Consider the following 27,291-nt stretch of genomic DNA (forward strand, 5'->3'; position numbering starts at 1 on the left):
CGCTTTAACGGTTTGCAAAATTGCAACAAGGAAGGATTTAAATATTAGAAGATTTAGAGAATTATTAGCTGCAGACTTATTAGTGTTGTTTGAAAATACAAAAAATTATTTGACGGAGTTTATTTACTATTACATTACGTGTGTCCAAACGATGTTGATACTCCGAGGCAAAACAACGACATGACACGAATTGTCCTTTAGCTCATGTGTCGCTACACCACCACAATTAGAAAGGGAATCGAATAGTATGGAAAACTGGGCATTCAACTCCTTTTGGGAATTTTTGTTGCAAACGTTTTGACGGTTTACAAAATTAACTATTAGAAGATTTAGAGGATTATTAGCTGCAAACTTATTAGTGTTGTTTGAAAATACAAAAAATTATTTGACGGAGTTTATTTACTATTACATTACGTGTGTCCTAACGATGTTGATACTCCGAGGCAAAACAACGACATGACACGAATTGTCCTTTAGCTCATGTGTCGCTACACCACCACAATTAGAAAGGGAATCGAATAGTATCGAAAACTGGGCATTCAACTCCTTTTGGGAATTTTTGTTGCAAACGCTTTGACGGTTTGCAAAATTGCAACAAGGAAGGACGTAACTATTAGAAGATTTAGAGAACTATTAGCTGTAAAATTATTAGTATTGCCTGAAAATACAAAAACCTATTTGACGGTGTTTATTTACTATTACATTAAGTATGTCCTAACGACGTTGATACTCCGAGGCAAAACAACGACATGATACGAATTGTCCTTTAGCTCATGTGTCGCTACACCACCACAATTAGAAAGGGAATCGAATAGTATCGAAAACTGGGCATTCAACTCCTTTTGGGAATTTTTGTTGCAAACGCTTTGACGGTTTGCAAAATTGCAACAAGAAAGGACGTATCTATTAGAAGATTTAGAGAACTATTAGCTGTAAAATTATTAGTATTGCCTGAAAATACAAAAAATCCTTGTCTTCGACGGAGTCAGCATAATATCGCCGTTCGGAAAAATGATTGCGGAAGAATCATTATAAGCGCATGCAAACTATGTTATGCGGATAAAAGACGTCGAACGGACCGATCAAAGACACGAGAGAATTTAAAGAAAACAACAACTTATCGTCCAAATTGTCTCGACCAACCTCAGCTTTGTATAGAATGCTTTAAAGTTTCACATTTTAAATAATTTTCTTAATAAACCATCTTCGTATCACTTTTATAACAATTCAATAGTTTTATTACTTCCCGTGGAATATCTTTTCAAACACCTACGACGATCCTTCGCAAGTAGTCGAACAAGCGTCACCCGAATACGGGTGACATGGCCCTATCAGAAACTTTACCATCGCTAAAAATATAACGAAATGCATGGGATCTAATTCAATAGAATAATATAAAACAGAAATTGTCGTTCATCTATTATCACCTTATGAAACGGAAAAAACTTTTCGGACAACCTAATATCTTCCTCCATAGCTGCGTGAAACGTGTTTTCTACGAGTCACGTTGTTGGTTCCGACTCGTGGAAACGGACATATAAAAAGAACTAGCCCCTTTGCCTACACGCTATCTGCCGATCGCGCGAGCCATAGTAAGCAAGAAGTTCGGTCGCGCGAGCCATAATAAGCAAGAAGTTCGGTCGCGCGCCGTGCCGTTCATCGGTTCAGCCGTGTGCCCGAACTGACGCAACTGTACACTTCTTACGACACGTATATTTAGGGGCTACAAAAGGAATTGTGAAACATAATAAACGACGTTTGAGCACAAATAGCGTTTTCAAGACGTCTAGGGCGTAATCACGATCAATTGATCGGTTAACCCCTTAATCTACAAGATGATCGAGCCAAACGTAAATATTACGAGCATAGCCCGTAGTACGATGATCGGGCCAAACATAAATATCAACGGCGGCGCCCTCCTAAAGTTGTAAATATTTGTGGAATATTTGATAAGTAATTACAACCTGATGCGATCATCGCGGTAGATACAAGTACTACAAAAAGTTTATTTATACAAAAATCAGTAATACGAAATTAATAATCTGCAATGGTGCGATACAATAAGGGAACTTTGCACTTCTTACACTCCCACGTTGTTTTTCTACGTTTTTTATTTTTTTGGCAAACTCTACAAGGTTTTGACGGTCTGAATTTCGATGCCGTTGGGTCAATTTGTTTTGGAAAACGAGCCCAATGCTTCGCGTGCAGTCTCTCTGGCATATCTCCGGAAGGTAATTGTCCTCGTTCTCTGTAATTCGGTTTTCGCATATTCTCCGATAGCGATTCCGCTATGTTGATCCTATAGTCAACGTAACATTGTTTCTTCCCGTTATTTATTTTGTTGCATCAAATGTATGAATTTAAAAGACCAATATCGTAATATTTACGATTGGCCCAATCATCGTACCACGCAAGTCGTGCGAATGGCTCGAAGGCTGCGCGAACTTGTTTACGTTTTCGGCCCAAAATTCTCGAACGTAAATCGTAGATTAAGGGGTTAATCATTAGCAATTTGTCTGACTCGTGGGTTCCGTTTATAGCACAAATTCTTTGCCACGAGTCAGATTCGTGAGTTCCGTTTATGGCACAAATCCCTTACCACGAGTCAGACTCGTGGTTTTCGCTTATGGCACATATCCCTTACCACGAGTCAGACTCCTGGTTTTCGCTTATGGCACAAATCCCTTACCACGAGTCAGACTCCTGGTTTTCGCTTATGGCACAAATCCCTTACCACGAGTCAGACTCCTGGTTTTCGCTTATGGCACAAATCCCTTACCACGAGTCAGACTCCTGGTTTTCGCTTATGGCACAAATCCCTTACCACGAGTCAGACTCCTGGTTTTCGCTTATGGCACAAATCCCTTACCACGAGTAAGACTCGTGGGTCCTGTTTATGGCACAAATTCCTTACCACGAGTCAGACTCGTGGGTCCCGTTTATGACACAAATTCTTTGCCACGAGTCAGACTCATGGGTCCTGTTTATGGCACAAATTCCTTACCACGAGTCAGATTCGTGGGTCCCGTTTATGGCACAAATTCTTTGCCACGAGTCAGATTTTCATAAAAGATATAACTTAAAAAAAAAAAACGAAGCTGGCACCCCGCTGGGGGTAGCCGCCCACATGCTATATTTATTTTTTATTTTTATTTTTTTTTCTTCACCGACAAGATATAACGCTTTACCAAATGTCCATAAGGACAAATTGTAAAATAACCGAAATAAAATAAAAAAAAAAAAACGAGTCAGACTCGTGGTTTTCGCTTATGGCACAAATCCCTTACCACGAGTCAGACTCGTGGGTCTCGTTTATGGCTCAAATTCTTTGCCACGAGTCAGACTCGTGGTTATAGGCGAAGGGGCTGATTGCGGTCATTTTTGCAAAATAAGTGAAAACTAGGAGTCGAGGATGAAAGATGCACGGAATCTTTTAAAGACGTTCTTTTCTCTTTTTTCTTCTTTTTGGTAAAAGAACGTCGGTCATCTTGCACGGTATGCCAAGGATTAAACGAGCACTGGTAAATACGTTGAAACGTTCGACGCATTTGGAAAAAGCGAGCGTCACGGTGTCGCGCGAATAAACGTTTGGTCGTCGCGTTTACATAGTTGCAAGGGCGAAGAAAATTAGAATGCCAGCCGTTTTATCGTTCTCAAAGAGCATCGAGTAGGAAGGCTCGTTTGCCGACGCGCTGGTAATCACGACTGCCTCGACAGAAGGCGTCGCGACGCCAGCGTTGACGCCGGCTTCGACGCCGTTCGACCGACTTTTTATTGCCCGTTACGCGTCTTAAAGCGCGTACCTTGCGAATATTCCACGCGCCGTAATTCATTCGACCGCGTATCTAGGGCGGTCGCGAATTCCCGATAGAAATATCGCTGTTTTCTGGTCGTAACAAATTTTTAATTACGCGCCATAAAACGATAGTTGTTGATATTCGTTGCTGCCGACCCGCTTGATGTTTGCGATTAACGCGGTGCATAAATCCGAATACCGATGAATGGTTTTCAAAGATATTTCACGACAACGTGAAAGGAGATTTAATTGTTGCGCTTGGTGGGAAATTTGAATCTTTTCACAGCGTAACGCGAGAAACGTCAACGTACGAAACGTAATTATTATTTGATATTCATTTTCTATAAAATATTTTTTCTATCTGACGTTGGATACCGCGTTGGCACACGACTAACGAAACTTACATTTTCTCGTATATTTATTTGTTGGTATTTTTACCAAGCAGATACGAATCTTCGGTGAACCGTTTTACGAGCTGAAAGATTTAACGGATAAGACGTTTCCGTGCGACCTTGGAGGCAGCTAGATCTACCGCGATATATTTTTATGAACAGCTTGAACGTCGCTGTACAAATGATTTTTAATACGACGCTAAATCGCCCGCAACTATGCCATCTCCTTTAAACCGAACGCCTCGTTTGCTCCAACTGTTGCTGCGAACTACGTACCGCGTACAAAGGACGCACGCGAAATCGGGGTCATCCCGATCGAATACCGATACTCCGAAATTAAAACCGTTATCCAGAAACATTCGCTCCGTTATTGTTCGCTATCGTTTTCTATTCGTTGGTCCACCTTTTTGACCATATTTCCTATATAACGAAATTCTATAACGGTTTAGAAGTAAATACGCGGAGTAACTCGGGCGTGAAAAGCGGTGGCAAAGGCGGAGGAAAGAGAGCTATCGGTGTCGTCTTCGTTATCGAACAAACGAACCCTCACGGCGAAGTATCATCGCGTCTACCGTGTACAGCTTCGCGTTAGAAGGTTTAATCGTTCGTGATTTTTCGATAAGCTAATGAAAAATCGATCGCTCTCGAGTATTAACCCGAGGGCGAGGGTTGATTCCGCTTCGATGCTTCGTGAAATTCGACGAGATCCACGGCTCCAGTTTCTTCTACTTTAAATAGGACGTCGAGTCAACGTCTCTCTTTGCTTATTAATAGACGAACTATCTCGCGCGACACGAACGCTAGATTTTCCTGTCGTGTTAATTAACTCGTTCGCGGTCGGCGTATTATATTTTTATTTGCACGTTCGTCGCCGTCACACGATACGCACGCCACGGTACCCTACGATTTTCCAAAACGAGTCCTGATCGTCGCCGAAAGATCCGACCAGCGACAAATAGATGGCGAGTAACAGACGGATTCGTGGATTTCTCAGGGAGAGAAGAACAAACCGCACAGTGCCTCGGCGAGTAGAGACGAAGTGAGCGGGGAACAAGGCGACGATGGTGGCGAAGGAACCGGCGCGGAGGACGAAGGCGGTGGAACCGACCTCGAGCACGATCCCAACGAAACGATGGAGGATTACGAGGCAGCCGTGGACACGGAAACGTAAGCGATCTTCCTGTATATGCAAAGCGATAGATAAATAGGATTTAAGACTCGTTCGATGGACGCTTCCTCAGGTCGGAGAAAAGCGACGATACGAACAATCACGCCAAGGTGCGACTCAACATAGAATCCGACGAGGAAGTGGAGGAAGAGGAGGAAGTCGAACACAACGAGATGCACGGTATCTACGCTTTCTTCTTTCGCTTTTGTCGAACGTCTCGACAATCGACTCTTTGTACTTTGTTGGTCGTCGATGACGATTACCTGTTGTTTAATTTATGCAGATGACGGCGCGGATCACGAGGTGTCGGCTAGACCACGAAGAATGTCGGAATTCAACATGGCTACGAAGACGGAACCGATTCCAGCCGGTTCGTCTTTCTTCCTCTTCTCGCAAACGAACAGGTACCACCAACGATGTTTACGCGTTTTCTTCGAAAACATATTTTTCCTATATAGAAAAATTGCGTTTCGTCGCGATACTTTTCTATTCCAACGACTTGCGTCGTTCGTGTTTCAGATTTCGAGTGTTTTGCCACTGGCTGTCTAACCACAGTTACTTCAGCAACATGATCCTCGTATGTATCATGATATCTTCGGCCATGTTAGCGGCCGAAGATCCTTTGCGCGCGTCCTCTTATAGAAATCAGGTAAGACGACCGACGAATATTCGTTTAAATTCCACCGTAACCATGCTGTTCGTGGTTGTAGATTTTACTGAATTTTGACTATTTTTTCACCACGGTATTTACGATCGAGATCTGTTTAAAGATGATCTCGTTCGGTTTTATTATACACGACGGTGCATTCTGCCGGTCGGCGTTCAATTTGCTCGACCTTTTGGTCGTGTGCTCTTCTCTCATCTCTATGTCTTTCAGGTAAGAACTATGCGACGTTTTCTTCTCCGTAAAATAACGTTTACGTTTCGACGTTTCAAAAAGTTTTCTGCAGCAAATTTCACGAGCACGCTGTATTCTTACGTCGTGTTTATCTTCATCGATTCTTGGCCTTGAAGAGACGAATTTCTGAAGAGAAACGTAATATCTGTCCGTAACGTTTCGAGTACGTTTTCCATGTTAGATCCAAAGAACGACACCTTGGATTCTTTCAACCCATTTGCATCTAAGCGCTGCGCTGCGACTGCTTTTTTTTTTAGTTCCATTTTAATCCAAATAATCTTTTCTTAAACGATGCGATGGATCGCGATAGCGAGAGGAAGAAACACTTGAGTATATTTCACAATAGAAATTTATTATAATATGTGGCGGCACTCGACAGCAAAAGTACTACCACTCGACGCTAACTAGCGTCGGACGACGGCAGCGCATTGGGTAGCGCCTTAGGTTATACGAACGTTCGGAACCCGGGTTTCAAATCCCGGCGACGACCGGAGTTTGATTTTTCTTCTGCAACGCAAAAATGAGAAGAAAAGTGCAGCAGTAGCCCAGCAACGACACCGGCGACCCGCGGATGAACCTGTCTCACTCTACACACGACCATACGCACAACAAACTACAACTATCACGGCCAATTCACCTCAAATGTATTCAATGTGTACACCTTGCGTAGAACTCGCGATTATTACATTAGCGGTTCGCGATTCGCAATTACAAGTTCGACTTTTGGTCCATGCGTTTTGATGCGCGATATTTTTCTTTTTATTATTTGCGTTTATTTTACAATCAATTCTCGTTAGAGAATTTTAAGTAAATTTATCTGGCGTGGTACTATGACACGGTTAATAAGTGTTTATAGTATGTTTGATTCTGTTTGAATCTAGCGCTTAGGACTAAGGTGTAATGTCTTTTGAGCCTGCGGATCTGTTCCGACGCGTCGAGTAGTTGAGTAATTAGAGGGTTTTGATGGTTGTTAACTCTTGTGCTGTGTCTATCGCTGAGTTTGGACAATTCTTCTTCGACTGTGGGTATCTGGAGGTGATGTATCGTTTCGTTGGTGACGTACCAAGGAATCGTTGAAGAATTTCCATGTTGGAATTACTCGCTGTTCCCCATAGTTGGATTCCATAGGTCCAAACAGGTTTTACTGGTTGTTAACTCTTGTGCTGTGTCTATCGCTGAGTTTGGACAATTCTTCTTCGACTGTGGGTATCTCGAGGTCGTGATGTATCGTTTCGTTGGTGACGTACCAAGGAATCGTTGAGGAATTTCCATGTTGGAATTACTCGCTGTTCCCCATAGTTGGATTCCATAGGTCCAAACAGGTTTTACTGGTTGTTAACTCTTGTGCTGTGTCTATCGCTGAGTTTGGACAATTCTTCTTCGACTGTGGGTATCTGGAGGTGATGTATCGTTTCGTTGGTGACGTACCAAGGAATCGTTGAAGAATTTCCATGTTGAAATTACTCGCTGTTCCCCATAGTTGGATTCCATAGGTCCAAACAGGTTTTACTGGTTGTTAACTCTTGTGCTGTGTCTATCGCTGAGTTTGGACAATTCTTCTTCGACTGTGGGTATCTCGAGGTCGCGATGTATCGTTTCGTTGGTGACGTACCAAGGAATCGTTGAGGAATTTCCATGTTGGAATTACTCGCTGTTCCCCATAGTTGGATTCCATAGGTCCAAACAGGTTTTACTGGTTGTTAACTCTTGTGCTGTGTCTATCGCTGAGTTTGGACAATTCTTCTTCGACTGTGGGTATCTGGAGGTGATGTATCGTTTCGTTGGTGACGTACCAAGGAATCGTTGAAGAATTTCCATGTTGAAATTACTCGCTGTTCCCCATAGTTGGATTCCATAGGTCCAAACAGGTTTTACTGGTTGTTAACTCTTGTGCTGTGTCTATCGCTGAGTTTGGACAATTCTTCTTCGACTGTGGGTATCTCGAGGTCGCGATGTATCGTTTCGTTGGTGACGTACCAAGGAATCGTTGAAGAATTTCCATGTTGGAATTACTCGCTGTTCCCCATAGTTGGATTCCATAGGTCCAAACAGGTTTTACTGGTTGTTAACTCTTGTGCTGTGTCTATCGCTGAGTTTGGACAATTCTTCTTCGACTGTGGGTATCTCGAGGTCGTGATGTATCGTTTCGTTGGTGACGTACCAAGGAATCGTTGAAGAATTTCCATGTTGGAATTACTCGCTGTTCCCCATAGTTGGATTCCATAGGTCCAAGCAGGTTTTAATACGGCTTCGTATAGTTCAATTTAACTTTGCGTGTTAAGTTGGAACTTCGGCCGATGAGCCAGTAGAATCTTTTAAATTTTGCTTTCAGTTGTTTGGTTTCATCTAAGACACGTTGTTTCCATGTCAATCTTCTGTCCAGAATCAGGCCCAGATGCGTGATATAAGTTCGGATGATGATTGCTGAAGACGCCGAGGAACTCTGATCAATTATTATCAACTGTCAACTGTCGTTTCGGACCGACTTTCCGTCACGATGATGCCGCGAAGGAAAACCGTGATGGGGTGTGTCCAAGGATGCGGGATCGTCGGGTTCGTTAAGGAAAGCCTTGGTTCGGAAAGTGAGGGAAATGGACGCTGTTGTTAATTGGCTAATTTTGCGTTGGTGGCTAGGAAAGAATGCGCTAGAAAAGCAAATTTCTCGTATCTTCCCTTAGGAGGTGTGATAGGTTTAGGGGGATTGCTGAGAGAAAGACCGTTTGTCCCTTTGGAGAACCTTGGCTAAATAAACGCTACGATTTATAGCAGGTCCTTAGGCTAGCTGAAAATATTCCGCGAGGGTGTATCGACATCTGGCGATCATCTTATCCGAAGAATAATAGGGTCTTTGTGTAGCGAACCACCGGACAGAAACCGTTGGAAACTCTACTGTCGAGCGCCGTTACATAAATAAATGATTTTTACCTTTTTCCTCCGTTGTAAAGAATGTAAGGTGCGATGTTTGCGAAGGAACATTGTCTACCATAGTTTTGAACGGTAAATTTTCGATAAGCTCCACGAAGAATTCGGATGTCGTTTACTGCACCTACGACCGTGTCACGTAAAATCACAAGTCACAACTCAGATTGTAAAAATATAGGAAGGAAACACAACTATTAACTTTCTTTTTTTTATCACACTTTATTATGTGCTTAATAATTACAATTTAGTATATACTGAGTTGGCGCGTGGAAATTACACTAAGGGTAGAAACGCGGTAAAGAGATGTTGACTGTTCGAAAGTTAGAGAATCGGTGAGGTTCAGTGACGATGTTGTAGCAGAGGAAAGCTAGCGATGGGTGTGTCCAAGGACGCGAAAAGAGCCGATTTGTCAAGGATAAATTTTCGACTTTGATGTCAATTGGCTGATCTTCTAGGTTGGTGGGTGAGGAAGGCTGCCAACCGCCCTTGAGAGAGAGTCGCTAACGGAAGATACCCGAGCGCGAGAAAAGCTGACTTTCCCGTGTCTTCCCGTAACACGCAAAACTATAAAGAACGCTTGTTTTTGGCCCGAAGGACCTTAACTACGAAAATGGTTTTATGTCCTTAAGAATATCGAGGGTACGCGGCAAGGATGTGTAGACATCCGTCGTGATCTCGCTCTGAGCGTGCGGCCTGGTGCCCGATGCGCTCGACGTTGCAACAGTCACGTCGGAGACGCAAGAAATCGCGAAATTAACAGATCGCCGGTAATCTCCTCGCGTCGCAGTCCGAACGAAATGATTCTTTCACGAATAGGGTGAAGGAACTTGAACTCCAACAGAGTGACAGTTCAAAGTGTCGCAACAGAATGATCTCGAGCGCTAGTCTTGTTCCTTTGGAGGGGCCACCGTCGGGTGTGCGTCGGAGGCGCCTTTTTCGTTATTGTTTCGATAGCTGCGGCATGCAGGGTGTTTAGTCTATCCGGTTAGTGAGCCCTTCTCGAGCGGGTGGTCTTCTCGAGCGTGTGACGGAACCGGCTGAGCGCGGTGACAGGGACCACGATGCAAATGGGTTAATCGTTTCGACCGATGCTACCGCCTGCTCCTGAAATTTGACCGCTACTTTTCATGCGACAGCCTGTAAAACCAGACGTTCATTTGGTCATTTCTGTTTCAGTTCCGGCGCGTTTTCAGTGGTGAAAGTGCTGCGTGTATTACGCGTGTTGAGACCTCTACGCGCCATCAATCGTGCCAAGGGATTAAAGGTATCTTTCTTCGCTCGTTATTCAAGAACAATTAGCGAACTTGCCAAATCGGTCCCGGACGATATAGCACATGCCCCGAAGTAGACTTACGAATAACGTTTGATACCAAAGTAGCTTTCAGTTGCGACCTTAGATTCGAGTTACGTCAAAATTCGAAGCTGGCAAAGCCGATCCATCGAGTCTCCGCGGTATCGGACTGTTCGCGATTGCTTTTCAAAGTCGATACTTTTACCGATACTTTGGTGAAATATTTCGAATCTTCCGTATTGCAAGGGAAACTCTTTCTTCCAACGAATTCATAAATTCGATCAACGAACCGATATAACTTACTTTGCGTCCATGTAGAATTTATCTTGTTTCCATTCTTCTACGTCCATAGTTTCCTATTGCGATTCGGAGAGTAGTATCAAAAAAAAAAAAAAAAAAAAAAAGAAAAAAGAAAAGAAAAAAAAGAAAAAGAAACGTAAACGATTCTGAGAAAAAAAGCAAAGAAGTAAAAAAAGACTGATTAAAAAAAAAAAAAACGAGTGACATCCGACGTAATAAATTAGTCGGCACACGTAATCTCATTTGTAAAGGAGCGAATCTACATTATGATTAATGTTGAACCCAGCACGTAGTACAGTGCGTCATCGTAGCGGTAAAGACTATCGGAAACATAGTCCTCGTCACCAGCCTCCTGCAGTTCGTGTTCGCCGTCATTGGCGTACAACTGTTCAAGGTAGGATTGCCAGGCCCCGCACACTAAACGGTCCTGGGACGTTCCTTCCAACCTCTCGTAGTACACTAGAGTGGCATAATATACAACCAAAACCTTCGATACCCCCCTCTCATTGACCCCTCAGCCCTCTCTTACGATCCGATATTATATGCATATATTATCGTCATTCTCGTTCATCCATTACTTCACATACGTTTGATGCAACGCCGAGATAATTCACCATCACCAAATTCACTACTACCAATTCGTCTACCACCTCGGTACGCCTTTGCTCGACGACCCGACAGCCTTCTTCGACGATTATTCGCCGCTTTCTCGATTTTCCGTCCATCGCGTTTCCTCGTCTAGAGTCGAAGAGAATAATAAATAGAAAAGAAATAGAAAAGAAACAGTCGAGAAGAAACACCGGGAGAAATAATCGTCGAGAGGCGCGGGCACGAAGCAAACGTTGTTTTTTCCGACAGATGCACCTCTGGGTACCTTCCCTGTGAAACGAACTGTTTTGCGTGTAACTTGTTCATTGGGTTTCTTGTCTCGACACTCTCTCCCCGAAACCTCTCACTGGGATTACCTTGATTTCTTCTTTCCCTCGAACGTTTTTCTTTCTTTCCATCGATATTACGTGTAGCCTAACGATCGAACGACTGCCCCTGTTCGCGATACTTTTACGCTCTTTGTAAACGAATTTCGTTTCAAGCGAGACGATCGCTTTTACGCGAACGCGTCCAACTCGTTCACATTTACATTCGCGATCTTTCCACTGAGCGTTTACATCGATTCGAACGTTGCCGCGTAAACAGTCGCACTTTCTTCGTCCTTAAGAGACTGTTATCGTTGCGTGAAAGACCGTTGGCTCGTAATCGCGATCACTTTTACAGGAAACTAAAATCGTTCGTCGTAGTTTTACGCCCATCGAACGATCGTCCACCGTGTTACGCGTCGTTCGTGGGACAACGATGTGGCAACTCGTTGCAAATAATAGAAAACGCGAAGCGCGCGACGAGGCTTTATTTTTCTTTGCGTATGCGAATCAGCCGAACGATGCGAGAGTCGTCGCGATCGTTGGTAGATCGTTTCTCGCGAAATCGTTGATGGAACACTGTTTCCACCGAACGCTATCGTGCTAGCATAGGAAAGAGACGATCGTGATCGACGGCTGGCCGATAAGCGGCCGATTCTTTTCATTTTCTGTCCTTTTGTTACGTTTCGAGCAACAAATATATCCGTACGTACTATACGTGTACTTACGTATCGAAGGATTTACGCGATAGACGAGTGACCGGGGGGAGATGAGATGGTAGCTGAAAAAGAAAAAAGAAAAAAGAAAAAAGAAAAGAACGTAGATAGAGACGGGATGGAAGTTTGCTGTCGCGCACATACATCTACATACTATCTATATATGTGTATCCGTGTACGTCACCACTTTTCGGAGGAAAGAATTTTACAGAAAGCGGCTTTTCGCAAGATCTATCATATGGTCTTTGGTCTTTCGACTTTGGCTTTCGTATCTTCGTTTATTTCTCCTTTGTCTGGACACCTACGACTTTCTTCGTCTCTCTTTTCCTCTCTTTCTTTCTTCTACTTCTGTCTTTGTCTCTGTTTCTCTTCCTCTTTCTTCCCTTGTCTTTTTTTTCTTTTTTTTTTTTTTTTTGCCTTTACTTGGTCGTTCGAGACTCCGTAGCTGGAAGACTAAATATCAAAGACACGCGGATACGAAACGGACAACCGTTGTCGAACGCAACGAGCAAACGCGGCGGAAGAAGATCGCGGCCAAACGGATAAATCGAAACGAAACACCGCGTAATCGAAGGATATCTATCGATCCGATGTACCGACGATGTTACCGACGACGATGGTTGGTCCAGATCGTACGCGTGTTTCGAAACACCGACACCATACGACGCGGTACGACACGGTACGACACGACACAGAGAGACTCAAGTTTACAGGCTGCGTGGTTAAAACCGATAGTAGAGGATTGTTTGAAAATTGCATGCTTGTGCCGGCTGAGCGTTGCAGTGGTGTGCCGCTATATTAACACGAGAGAAAGGAAAGGGAAAGAAGGAAAGGACTCGGTGTTCCGCCACTCTTTTCGCAAGCATCGGTCTCGAGCTCGAGATTCCAGACAGAATCCTAGAAAAAGCAGAGAGTCGAACAACGCGTTATCCTTTTGTCTCGTCGACTTTCGCAATTGCCTCGAAACGAAGCATCACGGCACTTCTCTGTCCGGTCTACTCGCAGAATTTTTTTCGTCCCGTTCTCCGTCGCGCTTCATCGTGTACCAATTGCACGTATAATCGTCGCTCGAACACAGATCGATTCTACGTTTTCTTCGTACTCCGTTTAGCTACGCTGGCTCGCCGAGATATTCGAACGCTCGTTGCTAAACGTTTTACGAAAATACGCGCGAAATGCGCCTGCCACGAGAATTGCCTCGAGTCGCGTCTCCGTCTTTGCCATCGAAATCGAAAGAAGACGAAGGAACAAGCGGACACGGAAGTATTCGCGACACGATCGCTTTCGAGTTTCAATCGCCACGCTGTTTCGTCGCGATACTCTTTTGCGTAATTTCGACAAAGTTGGAACATTTCGCGTATATTCCCGAGGGATTATCCACGCGTTCGAATATTTTCGCGCGCTACGATTAGTAACTCGCGTTTGTCGCGATCGCGGGAAATAAAGTTGGACGGCGGAGGAAACGCTTAGCGAGCAAATTTAGACGAGTCGTAGCGTAGTGTAGGTTGGTTGCTTCGTTCGATTAGCGTTAGAATCGTTAGACAGAAGCGGACCACGTAGTTTCGATCCCTCGTCGTTACACGCTCCTCCGCGATATCGACGATCGCGTCTCGTACGCGTCGATGCGTCGTCGACCACCCGACAGTTGTTGCGAGACGCTTTAGTTCGCCGTTTCCTTCGATTCACGAGCGATCGTTTAAGCCCCAAGGATGCAGTTTCCTTTGGTTCGATGGTCGAGCAACCGACGAAACGAGAGGCGAAAGGCGAGCGAGAAACGCGTCCTTGGTGCCTGGAAAGAGTGCGAGAGGGTGAAAATTACACGGGTTGGCAGTCGGAAAAGTCCTGCTTCGATCGATGAAACTCGAGAGGTTTTCGCAAAGAAACTGTGAAACGTAGATCGCGAATAAAATATCCCGGAAGGTGTTAGTTACGCGTAACGCCAGTTGCTTTTCTTCGCGATCGAACGGATCTGTGGTCAGAACCGGAAGAACGTTCTCGTAGTTTCGTTTGCTCGTGTATCTCGGACACGGCGCTTCCATCGACTAAAGAAACCTCCGACCAAGCGCTTGAAGGAACAACAAGTTTTCACGATACGTACCGTTATCTACTCTGTCGTCAGAAAATTCGACTTTTCTTTTATCTTGCGCGCGGTCGAACGTAACGCGGCGTCGATCGAGTAAAACCTGCTGACGCCAGCGTATATGACGGCAACGTACGGCCGAAGGAAGAAGATCGCGATCGAGATCCGCGAAGCGATTCGACGATCAACGGCGACGAAAGTTTTGCCTAGCCAACGACGATCGAAGGTTTTCGAAGATATTAGATTCGACGAGAAAATACGTTATCCCGTACGAGGCCCCATAGGTGCATTGCCGAGGAAAAACATCGAGCACTAGTGGGTTGGATGGATGGCGAGGGCTTAGTTCACGATTCACGAAAAGAGAAATTTAAAGAGAAAAAGCGGAAAAGATAAAACAGAAAACTAGAGAGAGAGAGAGAGAGAGAGAGAGAGAGCATAAAAAGAGGAGAAACGAAAGCGAGGAAAATGGAAAAGGGGGACGGAAAGACTGGCTAAGAGACGGGACTATCGTTGACGATGAACGAGGGTGGTTGAGAAAGGCCGTGTCGCGAGAACGAAACGAATTCGCGAAGGGAAAAGCCGAGGAAACCGACGTGTCTCGATGCAAGTCGATGCTACGATGCGAAAATGTAATAGGAAAGGCACGCTCGTTCGTACGCGATTCGAGAGATGGTGAGAAAACAGGGTAGGAAAACGAAAGGGAAGCGTTGCAGAGAGATCGAGGGAAGACGAACGCGAGCAACGAAATCGAAAAGAAAGAAACAAAGAAACGAAAGAAAGTTTACGAAAGAAAAAGAGAAAACGCGAAAGGAAAAGCGCGCAACGATCGAAATGATACGACGATACGTTGGCAAATAGCGAAATTCCCGTTGCCCCAGCCCTAAAGCCCCTCGTAATTAAGATACCTAGCTCCACGAGCGAAACTAGCCAAACCCTTGATTAATGCTACTTTGTATTTTCTTTGTTTTCTCTTTCTGTCTGTCTGTCTCACGATCCCGTGTTCCCCGCTGTGCTCGTTCGCCCTGCTCGCCTGCCCTCAACCAACTACGTATAAAGTACGTAGTGAAGTGTGTGATTGTCGCCATTAAAACGATCGGCAACATTATGTTGGTCACCTATCTCCTACAGTTCATGTTCGCTGTTATCGGGGTACAGCTGTTTAAGGTAAAGCCAACCACCACCACTTAGAAAGTTTATACTAAGCCAACGAGAACTTTTCTCTTCTTCTCTCTACCACGTCTATCTCGTTTCTCTTTCTTCTTCTACTTCTTCTTCTACGTCTTCGTCTTTCGCTTCCTTCTTCTTCTCCTACCTCTACTTTTACCTTTTACTTTTTCTACTCTTTGATTACTACTACTACTACTACTGCTACTACTACTACTACTACTACTATTACTACCACTTCTTCTTCTTCAGCTCTCTCTTTTTACTTTTCGTTATTCTTGTTTTCTTTTCTCCGTTTGATTTATTTGGCCGTCGGCTGTTCACCGAAGCGGACGGCCTCGCGTTACAACCGGAAGTTTCCGACGCCGTGGACCCGCGCGTCACGGAAATGCAAATTTCCTTCGCAAAATACGGGGTTCGATTCGCGTTCACGGAAATTGCCGATCGCTGGAAAATTTCGCGTCTCTCCTCTTTCGCGCGATTCGACTTAGGTTTCGGCGAACCCCGGATTTCGCGACGCGCTGACACTACTCCGATCGGCCCATCGAAACTCGTTCGATCCGACTACTTTTTCTCGATCCTTCTTCGACTCTACAAAGGAGAATATCGGCAAACGAGGCAATCGTCGAGCGTAAATAAGATCGACGAAACTCCGTCGCCTTGCAACGTTCCATTGCCACGGCGAAATCGTGTACGCGGTCCTCCTTACGAATCGATAACGCTTCGTCGGAAGGTTGGACAGGATCGTAGTAAGGTGGAGCGCGAAACTGGCACGTTGATCGATCAACCTGTTCGAGGATACTCGGTTGCTGCCAATATTACCCTTTGCAGAGACACGCTCTCTGCGTTCACGATAACACCCTCGAGCACGGTAACACACGCTGTTAAACGATCGAACGCTTCGCCGAGAAAACCAGCCGGGGCTGCAACATCCACCGAGAGTAACGTTCTTACTCGTCACCGTCGCTTAACGAACGCTTTAACGAATACGTAGCTATCGAGCATATCGGATAGACAACACGTTTAACGAATCGGCATGCAAGTTTCGCTGTAAATGTGAGAATGAAGCTTTGATCGTAGTGCATGCTGATCGAACGCGCAAATATACCGGAACCACGAGTCAAACCTAGCCTGGTCCATCTACGCCATCGCCAAGCTCCACTGCTCTCCGTCCCAACTAAATTTCAACTCTGTTCGTTATCGAGTTGCACACTTGCAAACAGCCTTTCTCTCGCCTTTAGTTATCGCCTTGGAAGACACTCGCCGCTATCGCTCGAACCTTACGAGTAGACGAGTATCGCGTCGCGTGACAAAGAAGCTCGAAACGGAGCAGCCCGTCTAGATGCACAGATATAGAGTAGTAGATTGTCGGTAGAAGCGGCTTAGAAGCAAGTGTAGCGCCAGCCAACCTGGAAATCTCGTGGTTGCCGTTCGGGACAACGGCCAACGAAAACCTACGAATGCATGTGAACTCGTTTTCTATCGTAACGATCGTGGTTCGCATCGAAGGCGAACGTGGTTTCACGAAATCAGGAAACGAGACTCCTCGATCCAAACGTTTCGTACCATGCAATTGTTAGACGCTCTTAAACGGCCAACGAAACGAACGATCAAGAAACCCACGCTGCACTCGGTGTTCTTTCCACGGCTTATCCGGAAAGTCGAACGAATCGTAACGCGCAGCTTCGTCGTTTCGAAACGTACGATTCGTCGATGCTGCGACAGTCGTTGCAACGAGTCTGGTTCTAGGCGATCAAACCGCGTGAATCTCGACCAGGGCTCTTTTCCAAAACACGCAACCGGAAAGTCGAAATCGTAGCTATCGCGCTTAGGGCTTCCATCGAATCGAAATTTCATTCTTTAACTCGTTAACCGAAAGCTTCCACGATCGAGCAGTCGAGAAAGCCAACGAGGACGAACGAATCTAGTCGAGCGCCGATCCCAGTCTCTGCCAACGTACGCAAGATACGTTTATTTCCGATGGAAACGAGACGGACTCGTTGACGCTGCAACTGCCACTGGTCCAAGTGCACTTTCCGTCTCTCCTATTACTCTATCCACGTAGATTCCTCACGATTTTTGAACACGAACACGATTTTAGAATTTTAGTTTCTTAAAACGGAGGAACATCGTTTTATCTACAGGGTGAGTCAGTAAGTAGGACGATCGAAATTTACTATTTTACCTTATTTTACTTTCTATTGGTTTCGTAGAAAAACGTCGTCTTCGACGAATCACGTTGGATCTCCACATGCCTTTTCCAACATCTTGTTTTCTGACATATCGAGATAACACGCGGGTCTTTTTAAACGACACCGCACATGCTTTTCCAAACGATAATGCAAAAGAGCATTATTTCGTTTATATCAAAGAGTCATTAATTTGGCGGACAATTTATTAGCTTTAGCTCGTCAAATTTCACGCAAATGTGACAAACTAAAGTTAAGATACCCGCCAAACTAACTAGCTTTGGGCCGACCGACGTTCCAAGGGACATCACGACAGATGCAACGGATATTAAATACGAGTTGTTTTAAACAGTCCATACTTTTCTTATCCACTCATCCTGCATTGTCCTGTTTATACCGAAGAGTCATTAATTTGGCGGACAATTTATTAGCGTTAGCTCGTCACATTTGCGCGAAATTTGACAAACTAAAGTTAAAATACCCGCCAAAATAACTAGCTTTGGGCCGAACGACGTTCCAAGAGATATCACGACAGATGCAACGGATATTAAATACGACGAGTTGTTTTAAACAGACCGTACTCTTCTTATCGACTCATCCTGCATTGTCCTGTTTATACCAAAGAGTCATTAATTTGGCGGACAATTTATTAGCTTTAGCTCGTCACATTTGCGCGAAATTTGACAAACTAAAGTTAAGATACCCGCCAAACTAACTAGCTTTGGGCCGAACGACGTTCCAAGAGACATCACGACAGATGCAACGGATATTAAATACGAGTTGTTTTAAACAGTCCGTACTTCTTATCCACTCACCCTGCATTGTCCTGTTTATACCAAAGAGTCATTTAGTTTGGCGGACAATTTATTAGCTTTAGCTCGTCACATTTCACGCAAATTTGACAAACTAAAGTTAAGATACCCGCCAAACTAACTAGCTTTGGACCGAACGACGTTCCAAGAGACATCACGACAGATGCAACGGATATTAAATACAACGAGTTGTTTTAAACAGTCCGTACTTTTCTTATCCACTCACCCTGCATTGTCCTGTTTATATCAAAGAGTCATTAATTTGGCGGACAATTTATTAGCTTTAGCTCGTCACATTTCACGCAAATGTGACAAACTAAAGTTAAGATACCCGCCAAACTAACTAGCTTTGGGCCGACCGACGTTCCAAGAGACATCACGACAGATGCAACGGATATTAAATACGAGTTGTTTTAAACAGTCCGTACTTCTTATCCACTCACCCTGCATTGTCCTGTTTATATCAAAGAGTCATTAATTTGGCGGACAATTTATTAGCTTTAGCTCGTCAAATTTCACGCAAATGTGACAAACTAAAGTTAAGATACCCGCCAAACTAACTAGCTTTGGGCCGACCGACGTTCCAAGGGACATCACGACAGATGCAACGGATATTAAATACGAGTTGTTTTAAACAGTCCATACTTTTCTTATCCACTCATCCTGCATTGTCCTGTTTATACCGAAGAGTCATTAATTTGGCGGACAATTTATTAGCGTTAGCTCGTCACATTTGCGCGAAATTTGACAAACTAAAGTTAAAATACCCGCCAAAATAACTAGCTTTGGGCCGAACGACGTTCCAAGAGATATCACGACAGATGCAACGGATATTAAATACGACGAGTTGTTTTAAACAGACCGTACTCTTCTTATCGACTCATCCTGCATTGTCCTGTTTATACCAAAGAGTCATTAATTTGGCGGACAATTTATTAGCTTTAGCTCGTCACATTTGCGCGAAATTTGACAAACTAAAGTTAAGATACCCGCCAAACTAACTAGCTTTGGGCCGAACGACGTTCCAAGAGACATCACGACAGATGCAACGGATATTAAATACGAGTTGTTTTAAACAGTCCGTACTTCTTATCCACTCACCCTGCATTGTCCTGTTTATACCAAAGAGTCATTTAGTTTGGCGGACAATTTATTAGCTTTAGCTCGTCACATTTCACGCAAATTTGACAAACTAAAGTTAAGATACCCGCCAAACTAACTAGCTTTGGACCGAACGACGTTCCAAGAGACATCACGACAGATGCAACGGATATTAAATACAACGAGTTGTTTTAAACAGTCCGTACTTTTCTTATCCACTCACCCTGCATTGTCCTGTTTATATCAAAGAGTCATTAATTTGGCGGACAATTTATTAGCTTTAGCTCGTCACATTTCACGCAAATGTGACAAACTAAAGTTAAGATACCCGCCAAACTAACTAGCTTTGGGCCGACCGACGTTCCAAGAGACATCACGACAGATGCAACGGATATTAAATACGAGTTGTTTTAAACAGTCCGTACTTCTTATCGACTCAGCCTGTATATTTATTTATTTTTAGCAAACGTGCGATTTTATAATTTTTATTAGGCGGATATTTAGGCGGAGGTTAAAAGTCGACGTTCTAACGTTCGAACGTTGCAACGTTGAAAAAAAGAAGCGGTTGTTGCGTCTAGCAGAGGCTAGGAATCGTAAACGACGAGCGATCTCGTCTTGTCCGGTTAACGGGTTAAAGTTTGCACGCGAACGAAATTCCTGCGAAGAAACGTCAACGGTTGCCCCATTGATAATTAGACACGTCGCGATGCTTCGACGAGCTTTGTTCCCAATTGCTCGACGGCTGATACTCCGTCGAAAACGATCGAAACGATCGGATCGTCGATCGTGTTGATCGGAAGAACCTGCGACGACTATTTTCTGGACTCTCGATTTTACTCGCGCACGTGCCACGTCGCTCGATCGACGTAGGCCAAACGAGACAGCCTGCACCACGGCCTACATTTTGTATATATTTCACACGTATAGACTCGTATTATCGTGCACGTTTAACGGAATGACATACATGTGTATATATATATATATGTATATATACATGTATATGTATATATTTTTTCATTTTCTAATCTTTTTTTAAATTTTTGTTTCATTCTACCAGTTCTTAATTTTTCTTTGTTCTTTCCTTTTACTTTGCTCGATCACTAGCTACTACTGACTTTGCTTCAGAGAATGGCCAATTAACGATACGCTATGTCCACTTTATCGACACTCGTGATATCGGATGGAAAGAACGACCGACTTGTCGGATTTTCCACGATCTCCGTGACGATCATAGACGCATTGGAAACGCGTTAAAAACGATAAAAGAACGTCGGAGTAAAAGTATATCAAGAGTATCGATACGTTCGACAGTTTTGAAAAAGGTTGCGCGAAGCCTCTAATCGACAGCGATCTGCTTCGCATTAATGAAATTTTTATGTTGTATAGGGCAAATTTTTCTATTGTTCCGATGCATCGAAAATGACGAAGGACGAATGCCAGTAAGTTATCTCGCAAACAAACGCAAGCCCCAAACGTGGGATATCGTTCGGTGTCGTCGCTACGTAAATCGAGGTAAAACGAAGGTTTTCCTTTCGTCCGCGTTTTTATCGTTCCCGGTAACGGCGACATCGACGATTCCCGCAAATCGGATCGGTCAAGCGAAACGGGCACGACGAATAACGTTGGTGGTCGCGTTGATAATTTCAGGGGTACGTATCTGGAATACGACAACGGCGATATCAATAAGCCGGTGATGAAGGAGAGAAGTTGGATTCAGCAACGTTTCCATTTCGACGACGTTGCGAAAGCGATGCTTACGCTTTTCACCGTGTCCACGTTCGAAGGCTGGCCGTCGTAAGTAACCAAGCGTCGTCTACCGCGTTCACCCGCACCACTACTTCTTCTACTTTCCTCTCTCTCTTCCTTCCGCTCCTTTTCGAATTTCAAAATCGACAAAACCAGTGTATTTCCAGCGGAACGCACAGGTTTTTCTTTCTTTCTTTTCGCAATATCGAGTCGTCCGTTGTGCGTCATTGCTAACAGCGGTACACGGAAAGAAAAGATAAACGAAGAAGCTCGATGCCACCAGCCACGGTGCACACCGCTTAGCATTTTCTCTCCCAACAGATTACTAGACGTGTCGATCGACTCTAACAAGGAGGATCATGGACCAATTCATAATTTTCGGCCGATAGTGGCCGCGTACTACATCATTTACATCATTATCATAGCATTCTTCATGGTGAACATCTTCGTTGGTTTCGTTATTGTCACTTTCCAGAACGAGGGTGAGCAAGAGTACAAAAACTGCGAGCTCGATAAGAATCAGGTAAGTTTGCCGAATACCAACCGGCTACCGATCACGATATCTCGTATACCTACATCTCGTACGCACCACCGTTCATAAATATCAGGACACTTTTTCTCTCGCTCTCTTTCCATTACGCGGAGTCCTTACGTTTCACGTTGCCACGAAAATTTCATCGATTCGCACCGTACACGGCCTATATTATAAGAACGACGCTCTTCATCGATCCGTTATTTATCCGCGATCGATGCAAAAGCAGTTCAAGTTCAAAGTTAAAGTTAATTTAAAAGCAGTGCCACGCTGGTTCGACTGTTTCTTATCCGAATTAATCGCGATCGCGATGCGCGAGATGGTCCGGTGTCCTAACGCATACTTATGAACGGGAAGGAGCGTACATCTCGTATACGTGTCGTATACATGTAGAAACTTTTCACGTGATTGCATAGCGGAATTGCATCGAGTTCGCGTTAAAGGCGAAACCAGTGCGACGATACATACCGAAGCATCGAATACAGTACAAAGTGTGGTGGTTCGTCACATCTCAGCCGTTCGAGTACACCATTTTCACTCTGATCATGATTAACACGGTGACCTTAGCGATGAAGTTTTATCGACAACCGGAAATCTACACGGAAGCGTTAGACGTTCTTAACATGATCTTCACCGCGGTCTTTGCCCTGGAGTTTATCTTTAAGTTGGCGGCCTTTCGATTTAAGGTAGAAAGTCAAACGAAACAAACAACGCCGTTATAACGGATGTTCCGTCGCTCTCCGGTCGGACAAATCGCACCATTAACGCGAACCGATTAATTACAGAACTACTTTGGCGACGCTTGGAACGTTTTCGACTTCATCATCGTTCTTGGAAGTTTCATCGACATCGTTTACTCCGAGGTCAATGTACGTTGTTCGGCAACAGCTCCGCTCTCACTGAGTATCTCTATTTTAATCGATCGGACGGTTAAACGGCCAACGTTAAAATCTTATACTTTCAGCCTGGCTCCACCATCATTTCCATCAACTTCTTCCGGCTGTTCCGAGTGATGCGGCTAGTGAAATTGCTGAGCAGAGGCGAAGGCATCAGAACGCTTCTCTGGACGTTCATCAAATCTTTCCAGGCTCTGCCATACGTAGCTCTGCTAATTATAATGCTATTTTTCATTTACGCCGTGATAGGTATGCAGGTAAGACACGACGAGGTGAAGGCGATTCGCTCGGAATAACGCGCCGATTTCCAAGACTCTTAAATACGCTTTACGTATATGGCAAAAGTAAACCGATATTTATAGAAACTTTCTATCACGACGTCATCGTTTCCACGATACGCGTTCCAATATTTTCATCAGTCGCCGTATCTCGAGTCTAGCGAAATCGGCGACGTACACCATCGTATCCCGAACGATCAGCGGCGAGAATGCAGCGTGCGTTTAAAGAGAAGGAGCTCGTACGTTCTTTCAGGTATTTGGAAAAATCGCGATCGACGACGATACGTCGATAGACCGGAACAACAATTTCCAGTCGTTCCCACAGGCGGTGCTGGTCCTGTTCAGATCGGCTACGGGTACGTGTTCGTCGAAACTTCCAATCGGATAAGTACAAGTTCGTTAACCCTTAACGCTCCGACTTTTAATTATCGACTGACAACTCCAACTTGCAAGTTTTCGAGTGTCAGATTTTAAATGCTACACTGACGTGTAAATAATAATATTAGAGTCGTTCAAAACTATTAGAATTTGATCTTAAAGTTAACATTGATAATCTGTGCAAGACACGATGTTTACGTTGAAATAACATTCGGTGATATTTATTAAACGGAACTACAGAACCAAATGTATATAATAGTGAGTGATACAATTAACAACGTATGGAGATTGTTGACTGTTGGCCAGTTACTCTCAGACTAGACTTAGGTAGTGATCCATGATCCCTCAAATACTTTGAGCCCCACTCTCTATACGGTAAGGAGTATGACCTGTGTAAGTGTCCTGTTCAAATGCCTGTGTGGGTGTCTGTATAAGGGTACTTATCCCTATGCGTGAAATATCGTTGTATTCCAACAATGACGATATCAGTTATCAGGAAAATTCCGGATCGATCGCTGGATCGCTAGATGCTAACGTTAGAAACACTACAGCCTTCAAAACGACTAGTTCTACAATTTTATTTTAAAATTTACGTTATATTTTTTATCCACGGTGATGTGACTTTTGCATAACTAAAAGAATAATATAATGAATTTTATTTTGTTTTTTATGTATTCAAACTGAAAATAATTTTGTATCGAGGCTACTTATACCACTAGCAGTCAAAATGTCTGGCACTTGTCAGAGTGTAAAAGGGTCCTGCAATCTGTTTATCGAATTCCAATTAACCAATTTCCTCGTTTTCTACAACTTGCCACGCGTTTTTACAATTCTTACCGCGTATCGTTCGATATGACGATATCAGTTATCAGGAAAATTCCGGATCGATCGCTGGATCGCTAGATGCTAACGTTAGAAGTACCACAGCCTTCAAAACGACTGGTTCTACAATTTTATTTTAAAATTCACGTTATATTTTTTATCCACAGTGATGTGACGGCTATCGCATAATATAATGAATTTTATTTTCTTTTTTATGTAGTCAAACTGAAAATAATTTTGTATCGAGGCTACTTATACCAATACCAGTGAAAATGACTGGTACTTGTCAGAGTGTAAAAGGGTCCTGCAATCTGTTTATCGAATCGCAATTAACCACTTTCCTCGTTTTCTGCAACTTGCCACGCGTTTTTCAAATTTTTACCGCGGATCGTTCGATATGAATGTTAGAATTTAATCTCAAAGTTAAGATTAATAATCTGTGGAAGACACGATGTTTATGTTGAAATAATATTCAGTGATGTTTATTAAACAGAACTACAGAACCTGATGTATATAAGCGAACGATATAATTAACAACGTATACAAGAATTGTTGATCGTTTACCAATTACTTTCAGACTAGACAGGTAGTGATCCATGATCCCTCAAATACTTTGAGCCCCACTCTCTATACGGTAATGAGTACGACGTGCGTAAGTATCCTGTTCAAATGCCTGTGTGGGTGTCTGTGTAAGAGTATCGTGCCTATGCGTGTAGTATCATTGTATTGCAACAAAAACAATCTTCGTTCATCTCGGAAGTAATATAATTTTGATTACGATATTTATAACACCGCGCATCGGTGGTGCTTGAGAGGCAAACTTGGAGCGTTAAGAGTTAAATGTTCCGACGTTGCGTTAAATCGACGTTTACACTACGCAGGCGAAGCTTGGCAAGACATCATGTTGGACTGTTCGGCGCAGCCCGGTAAAGTGAAATGCGACCCGAACAGCGACGAAGTGAATAATCAGAATGGTTGTGGATCCGACATTGCATTTCCCTACTTTATATCTTTCTACGTTTTATGCTCGTTCCTCGTAAGTAACCTCCAACGTTTCACGGTATCGCGGAAACATCTCGGGTCGCTCGTTTTTCTTTTTCACTTAAGAATCGTTTCGACATTGACGAGCAACTTGTTTCGCAGATCATCAATCTGTTCGTCGCCGTAATCATGGACAATTTCGATTACCTGACGAGGGATTGGTCGATCCTGGGTCCTCACCATTTGGACGAGTTTATTCGTTTGTGGTCCGAGTACGATCCTGACGCGAAAGGTCGTATCAAGCACCTGGACGTGGTCACTCTCCTCAGAAAGATATCTCCGCCCTTGGGTTTCGGTAAACTCTGCCCTCATCGCGTCGCGTGTAAAGTTAGTGTCTCCATATCGTCCGACGTTAAATCGTTTCGTCCTTCTACACGAAACTTTCTTGTCAAACTCCTCAGAGGCTGGTTTCGATGAATATGCCGTTGAACAGCGACGGTACGGTGCTGTTTAACGCGACTCTGTTCGCCGTGGTGAGGACGTCGTTGCGAATTAAAACCGAGGGAAACATCGACGACGCTAACGCCGAATTGAGAGCCGTGATCAAGAAAATTTGGAAGAGGACCAGCCCCAAGCTTCTGGATCAGGTGGTGCCGCCACCCGGAGGTATTTTCTGCCCTTTAGTTTAGTCAGCCACTGTGTTTCGTCGAGAATCGGTTCATCGATCGCGAATCTTTTAGGCGACGACGAAGTGACCGTGGGCAAATTCTACGCCACCTTCCTGATCCAGGATTACTTCAGGAGATTCAAGAAGCGCAAGGAGCAAGAATTGAAGGACGGTAATAAGGAGAGCCACAACACCGTCACGCTTCAGGTAATATCTGCGTGGCAAACGTATATTCTCTAGGCGACGCACGATCGTCGAAAAGTAACGACGAAAATGCCAACGTACAATTTGTACACAATTTGTACACTTGAAAAAGAAGGATGAACGTCTGTCGGTAGCCTTATCGCTTTATCGTTTCGTTAAAGGCTGGTCTGAGAACGTTGCACGAAGCCGGGCCCGAACTGAAGAGAGCCATTTCCGGAAACTTGGAAGAACTGCTCGACGACAATCCGGAACCTATGCACAGGGTATGACGGTAAATCTCGTTTTCTCGAACGCAAACGCAAACTAACGCGGCGCTTTGTCGCTTTACAGAGGAACCACTCGTTGTTCGGCAGCGTTTGGTCGAGTATGAGGAAGGGACATCACAATTTTAACCGAGCCAGGTCGCTCAAAGTGAACTCCACGACTAAGGTAAATATCCAGAAGACTGTACAAGATTGTACTTGTAAGAGTAAGTAAAGTATATGTACGCAAAGCGCGATTTCCACGATCTCCTCCGTCGAACGGAGAGGAAAGAGGCGCAGATACGAAGGATACGATAAAACGTCGTTCGTTTGGATCCACAGGCTTCCCCGACAAACTCCATAGACTTCCTGCCGTACTCGTCGCTTCAGAGAGGAAGCGGACACGACCCGCCGAATCAGATTACCGCGAGATCTCATCAAGTTGTGCCAAACGTAGCAGGGTTAGTATCGAAATACGTAAAGGACGATATGCGTGACGAACGATAAACGAGAGCGACGGAATGTCGAAGCGACGATTAAAAATCATACGAAACGTGATTTAGCGGTTTGAGCGACAGTGCGATGAACCAAATGGGAATGGATCCTAAGCTCACGGGTATCGAGGAGAACATACCACTGAGACCATTGGCCGTGTTCGGAAATCCCGTCCAGCAGCAATCCTATCATCACACACCTTACAAAGTATTCGAGTAAGTAGATAAGAATCGCTAGAAACGCGCCTTGATCGATCGATTGGCGCCGATTATGGTCGATGAACGCGCGATCGGTTGCTAAACGATCG

General features: G+C 44.2%; 1 protein-coding gene across 18 annotated transcripts in view; it reads left to right on the forward strand.

Annotated features, from left to right (window-relative positions):
- LOC132908261 (muscle calcium channel subunit alpha-1) overlaps positions 1-27,291 on the forward strand; it is a 75,123-nt gene that overhangs the window by 37,076 nt on the left and 10,756 nt on the right. For 13 of the 18 annotated variants that reach the window (XR_009658339.1, XM_060962111.1, XM_060962112.1 and 10 more), the window contains exons 18-40: positions 5,183-5,355; positions 5,430-5,536; positions 5,640-5,760; positions 5,876-6,005; positions 6,067-6,233; positions 10,353-10,440; positions 11,054-11,161; positions 15,534-15,641; positions 21,130-21,182; positions 21,391-21,537; positions 21,811-22,012; positions 22,438-22,707; positions 22,807-22,890; positions 22,986-23,174; positions 23,449-23,551; positions 25,277-25,431; positions 25,539-25,763; positions 25,838-26,042; positions 26,117-26,250; positions 26,409-26,510; positions 26,578-26,676; positions 26,832-26,950; positions 27,053-27,199. Coding sequence is in view for 17 of the 18 variants with exons in the window: in XM_060962111.1 (XP_060818094.1) it covers positions 5,183-5,355; positions 5,430-5,536; positions 5,640-5,760; positions 5,876-6,005; positions 6,067-6,233; positions 10,353-10,440; positions 11,054-11,161; positions 15,534-15,641; positions 21,130-21,182; positions 21,391-21,537; positions 21,811-22,012; positions 22,438-22,707; positions 22,807-22,890; positions 22,986-23,174; positions 23,449-23,551; positions 25,277-25,431; positions 25,539-25,763; positions 25,838-26,042; positions 26,117-26,250; positions 26,409-26,510; positions 26,578-26,676; positions 26,832-26,950; positions 27,053-27,199 (3,236 nt within the window). In the remaining variant the exon portion in view is untranslated. The remainder of the gene's footprint in view (positions 1-5,182; positions 5,356-5,429; positions 5,537-5,639; positions 5,761-5,875; positions 6,006-6,066; positions 6,234-10,352; positions 10,441-11,053; positions 11,162-15,533; positions 15,642-21,129; positions 21,183-21,390; positions 21,538-21,810; positions 22,013-22,437; positions 22,708-22,806; positions 22,891-22,985; positions 23,175-23,448; positions 23,552-25,276; positions 25,432-25,538; positions 25,764-25,837; positions 26,043-26,116; positions 26,251-26,408; positions 26,511-26,577; positions 26,677-26,831; positions 26,951-27,052; positions 27,200-27,291) is intronic. The other 5 variants (XM_060962105.1, XM_060962107.1, XM_060962115.1 and 2 more) reach the window with 3 other exon arrangements.

This window comes from Bombus pascuorum, chromosome 6, assembly GCF_905332965.1.
Source record: "Bombus pascuorum chromosome 6, iyBomPasc1.1, whole genome shotgun sequence".
Lineage (NCBI taxonomy): Eukaryota > Metazoa > Arthropoda > Insecta > Hymenoptera > Apidae > Bombus > Bombus pascuorum.